Raw genomic sequence first — 15429 nt, forward strand, 5'->3', positions numbered from 1 at the left:
TTGCGTTGGCATGACATCAAAGATAGCTACCTCGTTAGCCACGGCGCGACACGGTGGAAAATACTGATCCCCACGTTTTATAATTGAGCCACCACGCCAGAATCAGAACACAAGGCTTGGCATGGAAGAAGCGAGGCACAAGTAGACAATGAACGCAGGCGCGTAAAGCCGATAGCACACGAACTGCAAGACAACGTGAAGCTTACAAAATATTAAACGACAACACTACAGTTCTAGGAGCATTTAAAAAGCGGGGCGAAGCAGCGTGCAGAAAACAATGCGTTAGGCTTACCAAGGCGTGCACCAGCAAGTTCACAAAAAATACCCAATCTAAATAATTACAAGCACACCTCCCAACAAGAAAAAAGCGCCGTGAGGCAGCTGCTGTACAGGGAGATAAGAACGTAAACACTACTTTCGACTTTACGTTGTCCAAGGACGACGTAAACACTACTTTCAGCGAAAACATGAAAATGATGAGTGCTGATACTGGGGCAGTGGCAGCTAAGAGTGACGGTACTGAAAAAATGCCCATGCTTACCCCACACTTGTTCGACACAAGCTTTGCTCATGTCGTGAAAATAATAACAGCAGCAAAGCAAATAAAATTCTTAGTACGTACGTCGTTAGTATTGCTTGTGGTTCCTGATGTTTGAAATACTGGAAACAGTGGTCGTGAAGTGCTCAAACGTTCAAATTGTCCACACAGCTCTTGCAAAAAAGAAAGGTGCCCAAAATGAAAGTGCCATAGACAAACTGGTGGAAAAGTGTCATTTTATTTTGTTCCCCATGATAGTGGTTACAGCAAGTGAGAAGTGTGATTGCCCAGGATCACGGTGCAGCGGCAACTTTTGTCCAAGACCATGTCCTAGACGGGAACAAGCACCTGACAGGCCCACCGTTTGAGCGGCCAAAGCCCACAATGCAGGCACAGGTGAGGCGGCCACACACGCCCTCTTCCAGGCTCACCCACGGCTCGTGTGTGAGCCGCCCTGTTTTTCCCTGACCACTTTAGAGCATCTCATTGGTGCATCTCTACTAGCTTTTTACTTTCGGCTCGGGTCATGGCTTCACTTGATCACAGCACTTTTAGTGGTTACCAACTCGGGTTGAAACGATTCCGACTTACAACCTACTGACTGCTTGCAATTATATTTCCAGGTTTGGCCCATTATTTACTACTTAGCTGGAACAAGAACAAAGAATCACGTTCAGTAGAATCGGCAGCTGGGCTAGGTGGTTCTTGTACGTCGTTAAACAGTGCTTGTTTTTATCGTTCTTACCTTCAAGTGTTGCTTAACAATGTACACAATTGCGCGCACAAAAGAACTGTAAAAAGGTTCAATGTACAAAGACTGCATTTAAGAACAAAAAAAAAGCAACCTGGCAGTTTCACCCTGAGAACACAGCAGGGAGCAGATGCTCGGTCAAATGTCCCTGGGCAACATAAGAACACGTGCAACTCGTGCCTTCCGTTCGCACATGGAACAAGAGTGGCACACAAAGATCTCCCACACTCTTGCAGTTGTGTGCTCTTTTTTGATCAATAGTTGGAGCGCCATCGGCCCCAAATTCTAGTGACGTGTCTATATCCCTGGGAACAGGGCAGCTGATGTTAACTTCAGGACAGCCGTGTCTTTCCAGAATTCTTCTCCAAGCCAACATAGGCTCGTTTAGGGGCTAGTCAGCAGAGTCTTGAATTCAAACTTAGCATGCGCTGCGTACCTTAATGGGTGACAGGGACAGCGGAATGGACAAACCATACATGTTAGTGAGTGAGCTTGCAACCTGTTTGTTGAAAGTGTTGCTCATTACATATAACAGGGTTCGTACAGGTTCCAAAAGCAAAAATTCAAGGACCTTCAAGGACCAGAAAACACATTTTCAAGGTCCCCATCTAATGTTTTATCTGGGATTATTTATAACCTTTCCAACACAATGCAAACGTTTTTTACTGCACAATACCTAATCACATTAGTGCACATTTAGATAGGGGCTAAAGTGTTCGTAAATGCTCCCCCAGCTTTATTTTTTTTGTATTTCATGGCAGGTATTTACAGGTTTTTCTTTTTTCTTTGTGTTTTTCTGAGGCTGTTTGATTTCAAAACTTAGTTCATGTTGCCTGCATCTCCTGCTTTGTCAGCAAGAGAATCAGCTGGAATTAAGTCGAGCAAGTGTTGCTTCAAGGCAGGAGGAACTATGTGCACGTCTACCATTTGTACGTAAAAGCAAACGTAGATGGAGCGTATGAGGCACAGACTAGATGGAAGATGCCAAATCACGCCAAATAGAGAAAAGGCTTTCACTGGATTGTATCGAGATATGGATTGGATTGACAAGTGCCAGCTCCCAATGTTGTCTTGTAATAATGAAAATCCACCAAACTTGTAATTTCACGCAATACACTGAAACTTGATTGTTACAATGTTTCTTTACATTTTCAACACCTAAAATCCACGACAAACAGTTTAAATTCTTGTGAAAAGACAGGGCCATTGGTTCTCTCCGGAAAAATCAAGGGTTTTCAAGGACCATTTAAAAATTCCAGGACTTTCCAGGCCTTGAAATTGACACTTCTAAATTCAAGGGTTTTCAAGGTTTTCAAGGACCTGTGCGAACCCTGGTATAAGCATGCGATTCATTGTGACATGGGATCAGGGGCCACTGGATTTGTTTTTCGGCATCGCGACCTTCCTGAAGAAGAAATCTGATGGCCCATGACCCCACACGCCAGCCAATATCTTGATTCACAAAATAGAGCGCGACTTGGACAACGACGGTAAAGAAGGACGACGGGACAAGCGCTCTCATCCTTCTTTACCGTCGTTGTCCAAGTCGCGCTCTATTCTGTGAATCATAATGCACCAACTTGCCCAACAGATTTGCTTAGTGAAGCCAACATCTCCCTGAATTTGCTCCACAAAGACTGCGCTAGACCATCGAATGCATATGTGTCAATGATATGCAACCACCAACACCTTCAACAAACCAGTTGCAAGTTTGTGCACCAACGTCTGTCCCTTCTACTGTCACTGTCACCTGTCAGAGCATCCAGTGCAGGCTAAATCTGCATTCTCGAAGCCGAGTGTGGGGGGCACCCCCTGTCAAACAGGACTACACGCTCGGCCAGCCTGCTGCCAACTACCGAAACTCGGGCCTCAGCCTCCACAGGCCCTGGCCGTCCTCTGGCCGCCGGCCGAACTCGCAGATCTTGCTGAGAAGGGCCTTGAAGAGGGGCGCCCGGCCGGCGGCCTTGTGCCGGAAGGCAGCCAACACCTCGGCCGTAGTTGCCTGGCCGTCCACGCTTGCCCCAAAGGCCACAAACGTCTGCAGGTCCGACAGGAGCTCCTCGTGCTCCGTGGCGGCCCCCAAGGCGTCCACACTGTCCGCGGCCTCCTCAGCTGGGCCACTGCTGCTGTGCAGGGGCTGGCGGGCACGAATGCAGGCCAGCAGCTCACTCGATGACGTTGAGGGCCCCGCCGATGGCTGCGGGCCGCTGCACCCAGGGAGGGTGGCACTGCCGGCCTTCTTCTGGCCAAAACGCGGCCTGCGTGGAACAGACGGCCACTTTAGGCCACCGACCAGCCTGTTACCAGGTTCCTGTTAATTCTACATTTCTACCTGAGGGGCATTTTTAATGCGCCTTCACGTTTGATGAACGCTTCCATGCAGGCGCCGCAAAATGATCTTAGACAAGTGGGCCATGAGGCACGCCGTAGCGGAGCGACCAATTTTCACCCCCTTCGAGGAGCCTGCAGGACACCTGGTACCAAGATCCCACATTGCATGGAGCACGCATAGAGTTTCACTGTGATGGGCAAAAGTGAATTCTACTTGTCTCGTGGAAGGTACTGTGGATTGAGTCATGCAGAAAGTTTAATCTTTGTCACGGCCTTTGCTACTGCACGTAAAACGCAGCGTGTTCAAATAGGTGTTCAGAAATGCGTTTGGCTTCCCAGTGTGCTGGTGTGCTCACAAGTGTGCTGGTGCCACAGTGGGTGGTTATGAATTCATTGCTGGCAGGATGAGCATGTAAATGCAAGGGCTATATGCAGTGTCCTTACCTGCGAATTAGGTGTATTGCAGCTGAACAAACAGGGAAACGTTTGGGACGGCCAAACTTTCCATGCCGCTTCTACAGTGTAGACCAGTTGTACCAGCGGACACCAGAAACACAGCTGGGTGATTGTCCCATGTTCAGGCTGAAATAGCTTCTTCAAAAATACTTTTTATCCCTCGTGCCCAAAAAAGTTTGATAACTATAAAAAGTACCACTGCTGAGACTTTCGCAAATAGTTTTTGAAGAAGTCCACGTCCCACGGTATTTGGCAGCAAATGGCATGTGTACTTTGCAAAACCTCCTCATCTCCGCGTCTCGTTTTTATCCAAGTGCGCACTTTTATTTCATACAGACTCCCTTGTGCGCCATGCAACTTCTGCACAGCAAACTGTGAATGAAGTGTTTTTCTGGTGAAAACCCCACGTAGTCTGGTTTCTTTGCCCACTGTTCGACTTCCCCTTGTGCCCATTGTTTCCACCGAGGTGCAAGAGGCTTTGACACCGGGGCCAAATTCCCCTCTGTTCAACAGCCTTTGTGCACTGTGCAGTCCTTTTTGCACACTGGCACTGTGCTTGCACCAGCAGCCTTCTTGGGGGTTGGTGGATCACCCCGGCGGCGGCAGCGTCATGGCCGCCTTGACATTGACGAAGACAAAGGACGGTGGAACAGAAGATTCCCCTTATGTTATTTTATGTTCCACTGTCCTTCGTCTTCGTCAATGTTAATTTAGCGCAGTGTAAGAAGCGCAAGAAGAGTGTAAAAATAAACTCGGAATATTCATTTTAATGCTCTTTTGTACACTTCGCGATGGAACTATTAGGGGCCGGTCCTATGAATTCAAGCCCGAGCCCGGCCCGGGCCCGCAGCATTGAGCCCGGGCCCAGCCCGGGCCTGCCGATAATTGACTTCGGGCCCGGGCTTTTCGGCCAGCCCGGGCCGGTGCAGTGCGAGTGGCTTGTGGGTGATGGCCATGAACTGACGCCAAGCAACCGGATCAAGCGTGCCTCTCTGCAAGACTCGTCGGATGAGCGAAGGATGCATGGTGCACGACCCCGCCTACCATAGTGAGCAATGCTTTGAAGAAGTGCGGAATTTCCAATGCTATGGACGGCACCGAAGATGACATGCTTTGGGCCGTCGAGAGCGAGAAGGAGTCATCCGACAGCGACGACGAGCGATAATGTGCCGCCGGTGCCGTCCAACGGCGCTGCCCTGGACCGTCTTGCCAGCGATAACCGGCACATTTCATTGTGTGCCACCTTTGGAACAAACCTTGCTTGTTCCAAGTGAGAAAAAGTTGAATTTTTGTATCAAATAATCAAAGTTTAGTGCACGTTACAATCGAGGACATAGCACTTTTTCCCCTTTAGACTGCGAAAAACAGGTGTGTGTTACAATCGAAGGCATGTTATATTCGAGTAAATACGGTAGGCTAATTTTCCATGCCTCGACACAGAGTTCCTTTTCTTGAAATGACACGAACGTGCATGAAACTTCATGAGGAATGTTTCAATCTCAGTTTACAGCAGTTTTCGTCACGCTAATTTTGAGAGAGAGAGAGAGAGAGAAACACTTTATTAAAATCGGGCCCTGTTAGGCGGGGCGGGTGGCCAGCAGCCGCGGCTGCTCAGCGACCTTGGCTGCTCTGTCCGTCAGGGCTTGTTGCGTCGTCAGGTCAGAGCAGCCCAGCGCCGCCTCCCATAGCTCCGGGGTGGTGATTGGGGGTAGGGGGTCGTCGGGACAGGCCCACATGTGATGCTGCACAGTGGCCTTCGCGCCGCATGATGTGCAGTTGGGAGAGGAGAATAGGGAGGGGTGAATACGGTGAAGGAGAGCTCTGTTGGGTAAAGATTCTGTTTGTAGGAGTCTCCAGAGTCGTTCTTCCGTGTAGCTGAGGGAAGGGTGGGCGGGGGGGTATCGGAGGCGAGAGAGGCGGTAATACATGGTGATGTCGTGGTAGCCCAAGAGGCTGTCACGAGCTGACCTGGCTCCGTGGGAAGCAATGGGGCTGGGGTATGCCCAGGAGGTGAGCGCTCGGGCCGTTGCATGAGCCGCCTCATTGCCTCCAAGCCCAGTGTGGGCAGGAGTCCAGATCAGTTCTACTTGTGTGGTGGGTGGATTTTGCATAAGAAGTTTTAGGGCCTGGGGTGAGATGGCACCCGCAGCAAAATTTCGAATGGCTGTTTTCGAATCGGATAATATGAATTCAGGGGTCGGCCGGTGCGACAGGGCTAGTGCGATTGCCGCCTCTTCCGCCGTCGCAGGTTCCGAGGTACGAATTGTGAGGGAGTTGATTGGGGGGGCGTTGGGGGCATTACTGATCGGCAGTGCGAAAGAGGTCTTGTGCCGGTACTCGGCGGCATCTACGTACACCGTGGCGGGCCATATGGGGTAGCGTTCTGCTAAGGCTCTAGCTCGTTGCTCTCTGCGGCGCTGGTGAATATGAGGAAGCATATTGCGGGGTAGGGGACGTACTTTGAGGCAGGAGTGGGTTTCAATGGGTATGGGGAGTTTAGGATCTCTAATAATAGGCGCATTTAGCTGTAGGCGTTGAAGGAGGTGTTTGCCGGGGTTAGTTTTGGCTAGGCGGCTTAGTTGGCTCATCCGGTGCGCCTCTATCAGCTCTTGGGAAGTGTTTATTTATTTATTTTATTTATTTTGAATACCCTAAAGGCCCAAAAGGGCATTACATAGGGGGGGATGCAATTCAAACAACGCAACTCAACACATATGAATACAAACTACTAACGGCAGTCAGACACATATCTGTGTAAAAGGTTCAATTTACAAAAAAGAATTAGAGAAAGAGAGAGAGTAAGATGGCAATTAACATCTTCAGTGCATGACACCACTGAACCAGGAACTTGCGGGTGTCAGTTTTAGAGAAAATTCACTGTTCAAAACAACACCACCACCACCAACAACAAAAAAACAAAGCAAAGAAATCAAAGGGCTGACAAAAGTGACGTTTGTACATCTAATAGATGTGAAAATATCTTATATTTTTAAAAACGCACCCAACGCAGATTGGAAACCCGTTGTACACCCTCTGGCAGTGGAGGTGCCGGGTGGGAGTTGCAGAGCAGCTTTGTATATTGTGCGGATAAGGCAATTGATTTTGGCCAGTTCTGAATTGCCTTGGAAGACCGGACCACGTCGCTCGCACTGCTAGGCCTAACCAGGCCTAGCACCACGGCTGTACTCGCCCCCAGCACGCCAGGCGGCCAGCTGCTCCCTGATACTCGTTGCCCGCCCCACCGCTATGGAAAGCAAAGTTGTCGGTGGACCCATCACCCCGGACGAACTGCTTCAATTTGGCTGGAAAACTATACGAAGCAAGCAGCAAGCTCTCCATTGTACCGAGAGACAATCCCAACAGGCAAGTCTCCCAGCAACCTCTACAAGCTCTCTACGCAAAGGCCGCAAAAAGCCCCTGCGTCGAATAACTCCAGTCGAACCCCTCCCTGCGACTGACGTCAAGATTGTTTTGCGTCCGAGAGGCGGACTAGCCCTCGCCAAGCTCTCCCTTGCGGTTCTGGCGGATACAATTCAACAGCACGCAAATGTTGAACCTAATGGTGAGGATCAAATACGCATTCAAGCCAAATCCAACTTCATCGTAATAAGTACTCCCTCGGAGGCACGTGCAATGAATTATTCTAGAATCTCCTCCCTGCTCATTGGAGAACATCGGTATGACGTCGCGGCTCACGTTCCGGCCCCGGCAAATACCTCCTTGGGCATAATCTTCAATATCCCAGAAACGGACACTCCTGAACAAATCGCTCACAGCATCATCAATTATAACCCCCACTTGAAAATCCTCGACGTCCGTCGACTGAACAGCTCCAACATGGCCCAAATACTTTTCGACGGACCTCACGTCCCGTATTGGGTTCGGTACCGGGCCGCCACCTATCGCTGCCGACCCTTCCGGCGCAAAACCGAAGCCTGCATCACCTGTTGGAAAACGGGTCATCGCCAAGACGTGTGCCCTACCCAACAAACTGTACCCCGCTGTTCTCGCTGTGGCGCTACCAACGCTCATGAAAATCACCCCTGCAACCCACGCTGCATAGTGTGTGAAGGAAGCCACCTTACAGGTATGTCGGATTGCCCGCGCCGCTACCAGCCCAAACCACGGATGCTCTCCTACGCGCAAGCCGCGTCCCAAAGCCACCCTCCACTACTTGATTCCTTCCCCCCACTACAAGCCCAAGACCGCAAGTCCGCAACGCACAAGTCAACAGGCAGCAGGACTCCCTCTGATCCCCAGCGCCAACGCCTCAAGTCACCCCCTGGCTCACAGTTCCAGAAGGTGAGCAGCCCAAGCGCCCCTCCCAGCTCCCAGCCCCCACACGCTTCCCAAAACCCCCCTGTAGGTACATCCATAGCAGACGTACTTAGAGAACTGCAGACTATCCGCGCTGAAATCACATCTCTCAGAGAGGAAAACGCTGCTCTCAAGCGCAAAAACTTTTTGCTAAAAAATCAGTCTCACTCAGCTCCCCTTTCCCAGCAGGAGAACTCAACCTCCCCACCACAAAAACGGAAAGCCTGCTCCGTCTCCCAAGATGAACTTCCGGACCAGCCTCCTCAGCAGCTAGAGGAACGTCTCGGGAGGCTAGAACATACTCTGGAAGAACAGAAAGCGGAGTACACTAATCTCCACCAACCCTTGCTTAGCAACCAGGCGGCCATGCAGAGAACCATAGAGGCAATAAGAGCGGAAATGCATAGTTACCTCCAGCGAATTATTACCACCATCAACGTTCCGGTAGCCCCAGTATTAGACGTCCCCATTACAGATGCCCCCATCCCATAAAGAATTCTTAGTCTGGCAGTGGAATTGTCGCGGCCTCCAACGGAAACGCGCCAACTTACAGATGCTAACTGCCTCGTCCGACCAACCCCCCTCAATAATAGCCCTACCTGGTCCCCACGCCAAACTAGGTGGCTACCAATCCTTCCAAGACCCCCGTAACCCATACACCGCAATCTTAGTGCACCGTAACGTCCCAGCCAAGCGAGTGCACTTTGACAGCGTTCCTATCCCTCACGACATGGTCGTCATTTACTCCAAAACTCCGTCCTCCCCCCGACTACACGTGCTCAACATATACACCGGCCCCAAAGAATACACGCACACTTTCAACAAACTTTTTTCGCTAGCCAAGAGAGAGGCACAAAGCCACCCCCTCAAAGTAGTAGGCGACTTTAACGCCCAACATACAGCTTGGGGTTATCCTACAATCTCGAAAAAAGGCCGCCTACTTTGGGAACACCTTCGCTCTCACAGGCTCACACTAGAAACCCCTCCTGACATACCAACCAAACTTGGCAATAGTGTGCAACGAGACACAACACCAGATCTCACTCTTACCCATCGCATATCCAATGCACACTGGCACAACATAGACCACACTCTTGGAAGTGACCATTGCATCATCCAGCTCACCATCCCCCTTCAACGCACTTATGCCCCCCAACACAAACAACAATACATAACAGACTGGCACGCCTTCAGGACCACTCGCAACGAACAACTGACTGAATCCTCTACAGTACAGTCCCTAGATACATGGGTAGCCGACCTCCTTCGAGACAAAAAAGCCCACGACCAGCCGCTTGACCCTGAAATCCCGGCTGAAATGGTAGACTCCCGTCTCAAAAATATATGGACTGCACTAAGCAGCCTTCGGCGAAAATGGCGGACAAATAAACATAATAAGCGCCTCAGGAAGAAAATTACAGAGCTAAGTCACAAAACGAAAAAGTACGCAGCAGAACTAGCCTCAGCCCGATGGGGAGAAATCTGTGACAAGCTCAGAGGTACCCTTACCATGAAGCGCACCTGGTCCCTCCTCCATCACCTCATCGATCACCATAAATCCAAAACTGCTCTGACCAACCGCATGGCCCAGCTTGTCCACTCCTACCCAGGTACCCCACAACAACTCCTCTCTTCGCTTCAAGAAAAATACATCCCTACTGGCGACCGTAACCCCCTACCAGACTACCAAGGAACACCCAACGCACTCCTCGTCGCGGATATAACTGAAGCAGAGGTCCGAGCCACTCTTCTCACTCTCAAAACCAGTTCGGCTCCTGGGAGAGACGGAGTAACTAAAAAAATATTACGCAACCTTGATGACAACTCCATTACAACACTCACACACTTCTACAACAAACACTGGAAAGAAGGCACACTACCAGCGTCATGGACACATGCGAACATTTCACTCATCCCCAAGCACGGAAAATCGTTAAGCTTAGATCACCTCCGGCCGATTTCTCTCACCTCCTGCATCGGAAAAGTGCTTGAACATATCATACATGCCAGACTCACCAAACACGTAAACCAAACCAACGCCCTGTTTTCCACCATGCTCGGTTTCCGTGCCGGACTCTCGACAAATGATGTACATCTCCAACTCTACCACGACATCATTTCTTCTCCCCAACAGTCTGACACAGCAGCGATTTAGCACTAACCCGCCGCGGTGGCTCAGTGGCTAAGGCGTTGCGCTGCTGAGCACGAAGTCGCGGGTTCGTTTCCCGGCCGCGGCAGCCGCTTTTCTGATGGAGGCGAAAAGCAAAAACGCCCGTGTGTACGAGATTTCGGCGCACGTTAAAGATCCCCAGGTGGTCAAAATTAATCCGGAGCCCTCCACTACGGCGCGCCTCATCGCCTGCATTGCGTCAGCGCGTTAAACCCCACAATCAGATCAGATCAGATTTTAGCACTAGACCTCACGAAAGCCTTTGACCGGGTCTCACATCAATCAATCCTCAATGGCCTTTCCTCTATCTCCCCAGGCTTACGAACGTACAATTACGTTAAAGCTTTCCTTTCCTCGCGGACTGCAACCCTCCGATTAGGCACCTTAGAATCAGGCGAGCTTCACCTACCCCCAGTAGGCACTCCGCAAGGAGCTGTGCTATCCCCTCTCCTTTTCAATATAGCCCTCCTTCATATTCCAAAGGCTCTAGATTGCATTCCCAACCTACACTTTAGCCTCTATGCAGACGACATCACACTTTGGACAAGCGGAGGTAGTGACGCACAATTAGAGGAGACTCTCCAAGCAGCACCGTCAGCCATGGTTGAGGGAGCCACTATAGCCGGCCTACAATGTTCCCCATCTAAATCAGAACTACTTCTCCTCAATCCGAAGAGCGCAAACCGCACAACTACCAACATCCAAATCTACATAGATTCAAAGCCTGTGCCAGTTGTCCCACAAATCAAAATCCTCGGCCTAGTCATAAACCGTAATCGTTCAAACACAGAGTACATCAAGCGCCTTTCTTCACATGTTTCCCAAACCATCGGACTCCTTCGCCGCATCGCTTCCAAAAAACATGGGCTCAAGGAAGCAGATAGGCTCCGCCTCGTTCAAGCATTCGTTATTAGCCGGATCACCTATGCTCTCCCGTACCTCCTCCCCTCTAATTCAGAACTGGCCAAAATCAATTGCCTTATCCGCTAATTTTGAAGCACTTATGGTGGAGATCACCACCTAAGAAGAAAAGTGACCCCATAGAGCTAAAGCTACAGAATAGCTTTTTTATTTCTGCCTTATGCGAGCCTTTTATTTTTCTACAAGAGCATGTTTCAGAAATGATAAATTCCAGTTTTCTTACAGGGAATCACTAAACATTCGCTCGTAATTTGAAAATATTCACTTCGATATGCAACTGTTTCAATTTGCTTCGAAACTAAAAATCACTGTTTGCACAGCGCTAGCAATGAGCTCTAAACAAACGAGGAAAAGTAACGCACTAAAACAGTGGTTTCAGGTGCATGACAGCTGAATGGTGGCAGGAGCTTGAAAACCAACTTAGTATGTCTTCCCCCCCTTTCCATGACAGGATACCGTTTCCTGGTGCAAGCTTTCCTGCCCTCCCCAGGTGCCTTGCAAACAGAATTGTGAACTTGGTGGCCTTTCGAGCCAGCGCATGTACAGAGGGCAACATGCCCGAGTACAGCACCGCTTTCCTACTTTCAGCCCTATGCTGCCTCATCCGAGCAGGATCGAAAGAAAACTACTGCAGCATTCTGAAGTCTACGCCCACCCCTTTTGTCCCCAACATGTTCGTCAAAAGTCTGTTTTAGCAGTTCCCACATAAACCCCGCTACAACGAAACTGGCGGCACGCGTGAAAAATTTCACTAAAGCGGAAATTCTCCGAGCTGAAATATGCCCTAATAAACCACAAAAGGGCACGAAAAATACCCCCCATACGTTATCCACATCATTGACTGCATAACGCAATCTTTAGAAAAAGTGGTGCGCAATTACATCATGTTTCTTTGGATAAAAAACGTGCCTACAGCAGAATTTTCGTTGAAGCGGAGTTCTCGACCGTGGTCACACTCGCTGTTGCAGGCAAGCGTGTTGCGCACTGTACAAGTACAGCAGCGTCACTTCTTCTGGTTTGCCAGCCAGCACAGTCGAGGAGGTGGCACGTCTGGCCCCGTCATTCCTTTCCGGAATCTCAGAGGCTGCCGGAAGTGAATTTCCCAGAAATCAAGGAGTCTTGCTAACAGGTGGGCTAGTAGGTATTTCGACAATCTTCATGCACAACACTGATTTAAATTTTCGCTGAAAAAGTTGACTGCCATCAGAACAAACGGGATGAAGTCACTTAAATGAGAGAAGATGAGAAACTGTGAGTGTGCCTGTTTTATGTTTGTTCTGATGGTTTCCGTGTCACTTCTTCTGTGACCTGTGCACTGTGCATGAAGAACCTTCCCAGCAGGCAATAACAATGCCACCTTGCAGGCATCACTGAAAGGACTTGCGCTAGGAAAAGCGTGGGCTCAAAGCAGCACCCTGAGGCATGCCATGGTGGCCCAGGACCCACCTGAGTGCGGCCGAAGGTGCTCCTGAAGAACCATGGGCCCCCGTCCAAGTGGGCACCCCCGAGGCGGCCGAGAGACAGCGGCGCCGGGACGCACGCAGCCGCTGCACGGCCTCCCGGGCTACCCGCTCCGCCTCCCCTTCCACCAGCGTGTAGTCCGGATCCGCCGACTCCATGATCACGTCGTGCCTCATCGCCGAGTGCACGCCCCCTGCACACAATATCTCATTCGTATGGTGAGTTTTTCTTGTGCACCACAGGAAGAACTGCATGAATAGCCATCCACTAGCGGGACCAATCTCTCACCTGTACACACTCATCACAATTATCATCGCGGATGGCTCGTTCTGTGCAGCAGCTTAGTAGAAGGGGCATCCCTCGGAGCTACTATTCCCTCGCACAAGTCTACTTTCGCCTTGCAGTGCTATACAAACCCTCCTAAGGGACCAGTGGCACCGGGATTAACACACACGTAAAAAAAAACACCCTTGTAGCAACACTGTTGTGAACAACAAGTGAGCCACATGGCCAGCACGAACAACAACTTAAAGGAAGTGATAACAAAGAAGATGCAAGAAGCGTAGAAACAGCAAAAATTCTCAAACGAGAAATTGCAATACTACATCAATAGACATACTCATTCCCAGATATCCGCATTCATTTACCCATGTCTGAGATCGAGCATCACCAAAGCATCACCACAGAAACCGAACTTTGTTACGCACTTACTCTCAATACAAAAACTCAACAAAATAAGGCTCAATTTTCAAATCGGGAAACAGAGGGAGTGTTTACTTGAGTTTACACAGTTTCTCTTCAACTTTCTGTGGACAGGTGGCAGGCTCGTCAACTCGCCCCATGCTTGTGCCCATTGGCCGCCCCAGAGCAGGTAGCCAGCCGTGGACCGGTTTTATGGGAAGTTTCACAACTAGTGCACCTTCAGTGTGTGTCAGATGCACAGGGTACCAATCAACCACACAATTTCATACCAGGGTCTGGGGCCAGTGCCCGGGTGCACTGCACTTCTGCCATGCACTGGGTAGGAAAAACGCCCCCCTTGTCCTTGGCAGAGCTCAGCAAGCAGGCTCTCAAGTGCCATTGATTACCTAAAGCCGTCTCATCAATAGCTCTGAAAGACAGATATATTTGTCAGGTATGTTACTTCGAAGCTTGCAGGGACACTGAAGTGATTTGCAAACACTGCGGGATTACTAGCGCACACTGTAGTCTGGAGTCTGTAGGCCATGTTTCAACCTCCCGCTGCATTTACGCCACTGCATTCGCTAGAAGAATCAATTAAAGCTGCCCTCCTCTCTTGCCGGTTTGCCATGACACTTCACATGACGCTGAAGCAAGGTTGCTTGGCTTGACTGTGCTACTGCACGGCTCTGACAGAATCCCAGCATTTAGTCGGGCAGCCGCTGGCGTGCCATCGCAAGGTGTTCTCTCACTTGAAACTAAGCCACCACATGTGTGTGCCTGCAAGAATGTGCCTTTAGCTTGTTAGTTTGTAGACAGTATCAAGCTCTAAGCCCAAGTAGCTCCACACAAGCGCACATGTAATGCTTTGCTGACTGGGGTGCTGGTAGAAAAATCTGAGGCCAATCGAAGGAGGGAGAAGAATCAGTGAAGCTAATGCAGGTACTGAGGAATCAAAATCAACCGTTACTTTTATCATACAGCCTAAAACCAGGGTGCGGGAAGCACTTTTTGCACTGGGTGAACCAGCACAACGGCCAGCAGCACGACCACACACTTGTGATTGCTTTTGTCCCTAAGGAATGCAGTTGCTACAGACGAGGTATATTCGGGGGAATTTCGGCAATGTTTAACGCGTTATTCAAGAAATAGTTATCTAAGCTCCTTGGAGTACTAAAACTAAATAAAAATGTAAACAGGCTATACAATATATACTCCGAATTTCTTGCCTGACAACACTGGCTTGTGGCCAAGTGGTCTGGACAATGCTGCCTAACGTGCGAGTGAAAAATGGCCACATAGCTACTCTCCTGTTGCTGTCTCTTACCCTTTCCCACTCCGTAGCCTTCCTGCGTGCTTTCATGTCCACTAGCCAGCGCCACTTCTCAGAAACTATGGAAAATAGTTGACAGTTTTTCTAGTGTTCCCCAGGCGGTGCTCCCATGCCGGCAAGCTGACAGACAGACGCTGTAAGAAGTGGGCGAACAGCAGTGACGTAAGGTCCACCGGCGCACACCGCATACGGGATGAGTGCCTGAACTAAGCCGTCCCTACCGGTCCCATTGGAAAGCGGGCGACGCGTTAGGCAATGTTTATACAGGCGGCGTTGGCCTGGAGCATTAGGTCTGTTGTTTTGCAATTCGCAAGTCTGAATCACCAATAACACATTTTTTTTTTCAAGTTGATTTGTTTGTTTTTGGGCAATGTTTTCTATACAGAATTCACCATTTTTGCGCTGAAAGTTTGTTGCTCCACGAGCGAGTTCGCAGAATGCGTGCAGGCTGACACTGACGCGAGGCCGGC

General features: G+C 49.9%; 1 protein-coding gene across 2 annotated transcripts in view; it reads right to left on the reverse strand.

Moving 5' to 3' along the window:
* Positions 1 to 757: 757 nt before the first annotated feature.
* Positions 758 to 15429, reverse strand: part of LOC144168727 (DNA excision repair protein ERCC-6-like) — a 106497-nt gene continuing 91825 nt past the window's right edge. For both annotated transcript variants that reach the window (XM_077697673.1, XM_077697672.1), the window contains exons 19-20: positions 12931 to 13138; positions 758 to 3547 (exon numbers count right to left, since the gene is read on the reverse strand). In XM_077697673.1, the coding sequence (XP_077553799.1) occupies positions 3142 to 3547; positions 12931 to 13138 (614 nt within the window). In that variant the 3' untranslated portion in view covers positions 758 to 3141. The remainder of the gene's footprint in view (positions 3548 to 12930; positions 13139 to 15429) is intronic.

This window comes from Haemaphysalis longicornis, unplaced genomic scaffold (genome assembly GCF_048455015.1).
Source record: "Haemaphysalis longicornis isolate Haplotype H1 unplaced genomic scaffold, Haemaphysalis longicornis Haplotype H1 scaffold_2, whole genome shotgun sequence".
NCBI classification, from domain to species: domain Eukaryota; kingdom Metazoa; phylum Arthropoda; class Arachnida; order Ixodida; family Ixodidae; genus Haemaphysalis; species Haemaphysalis longicornis.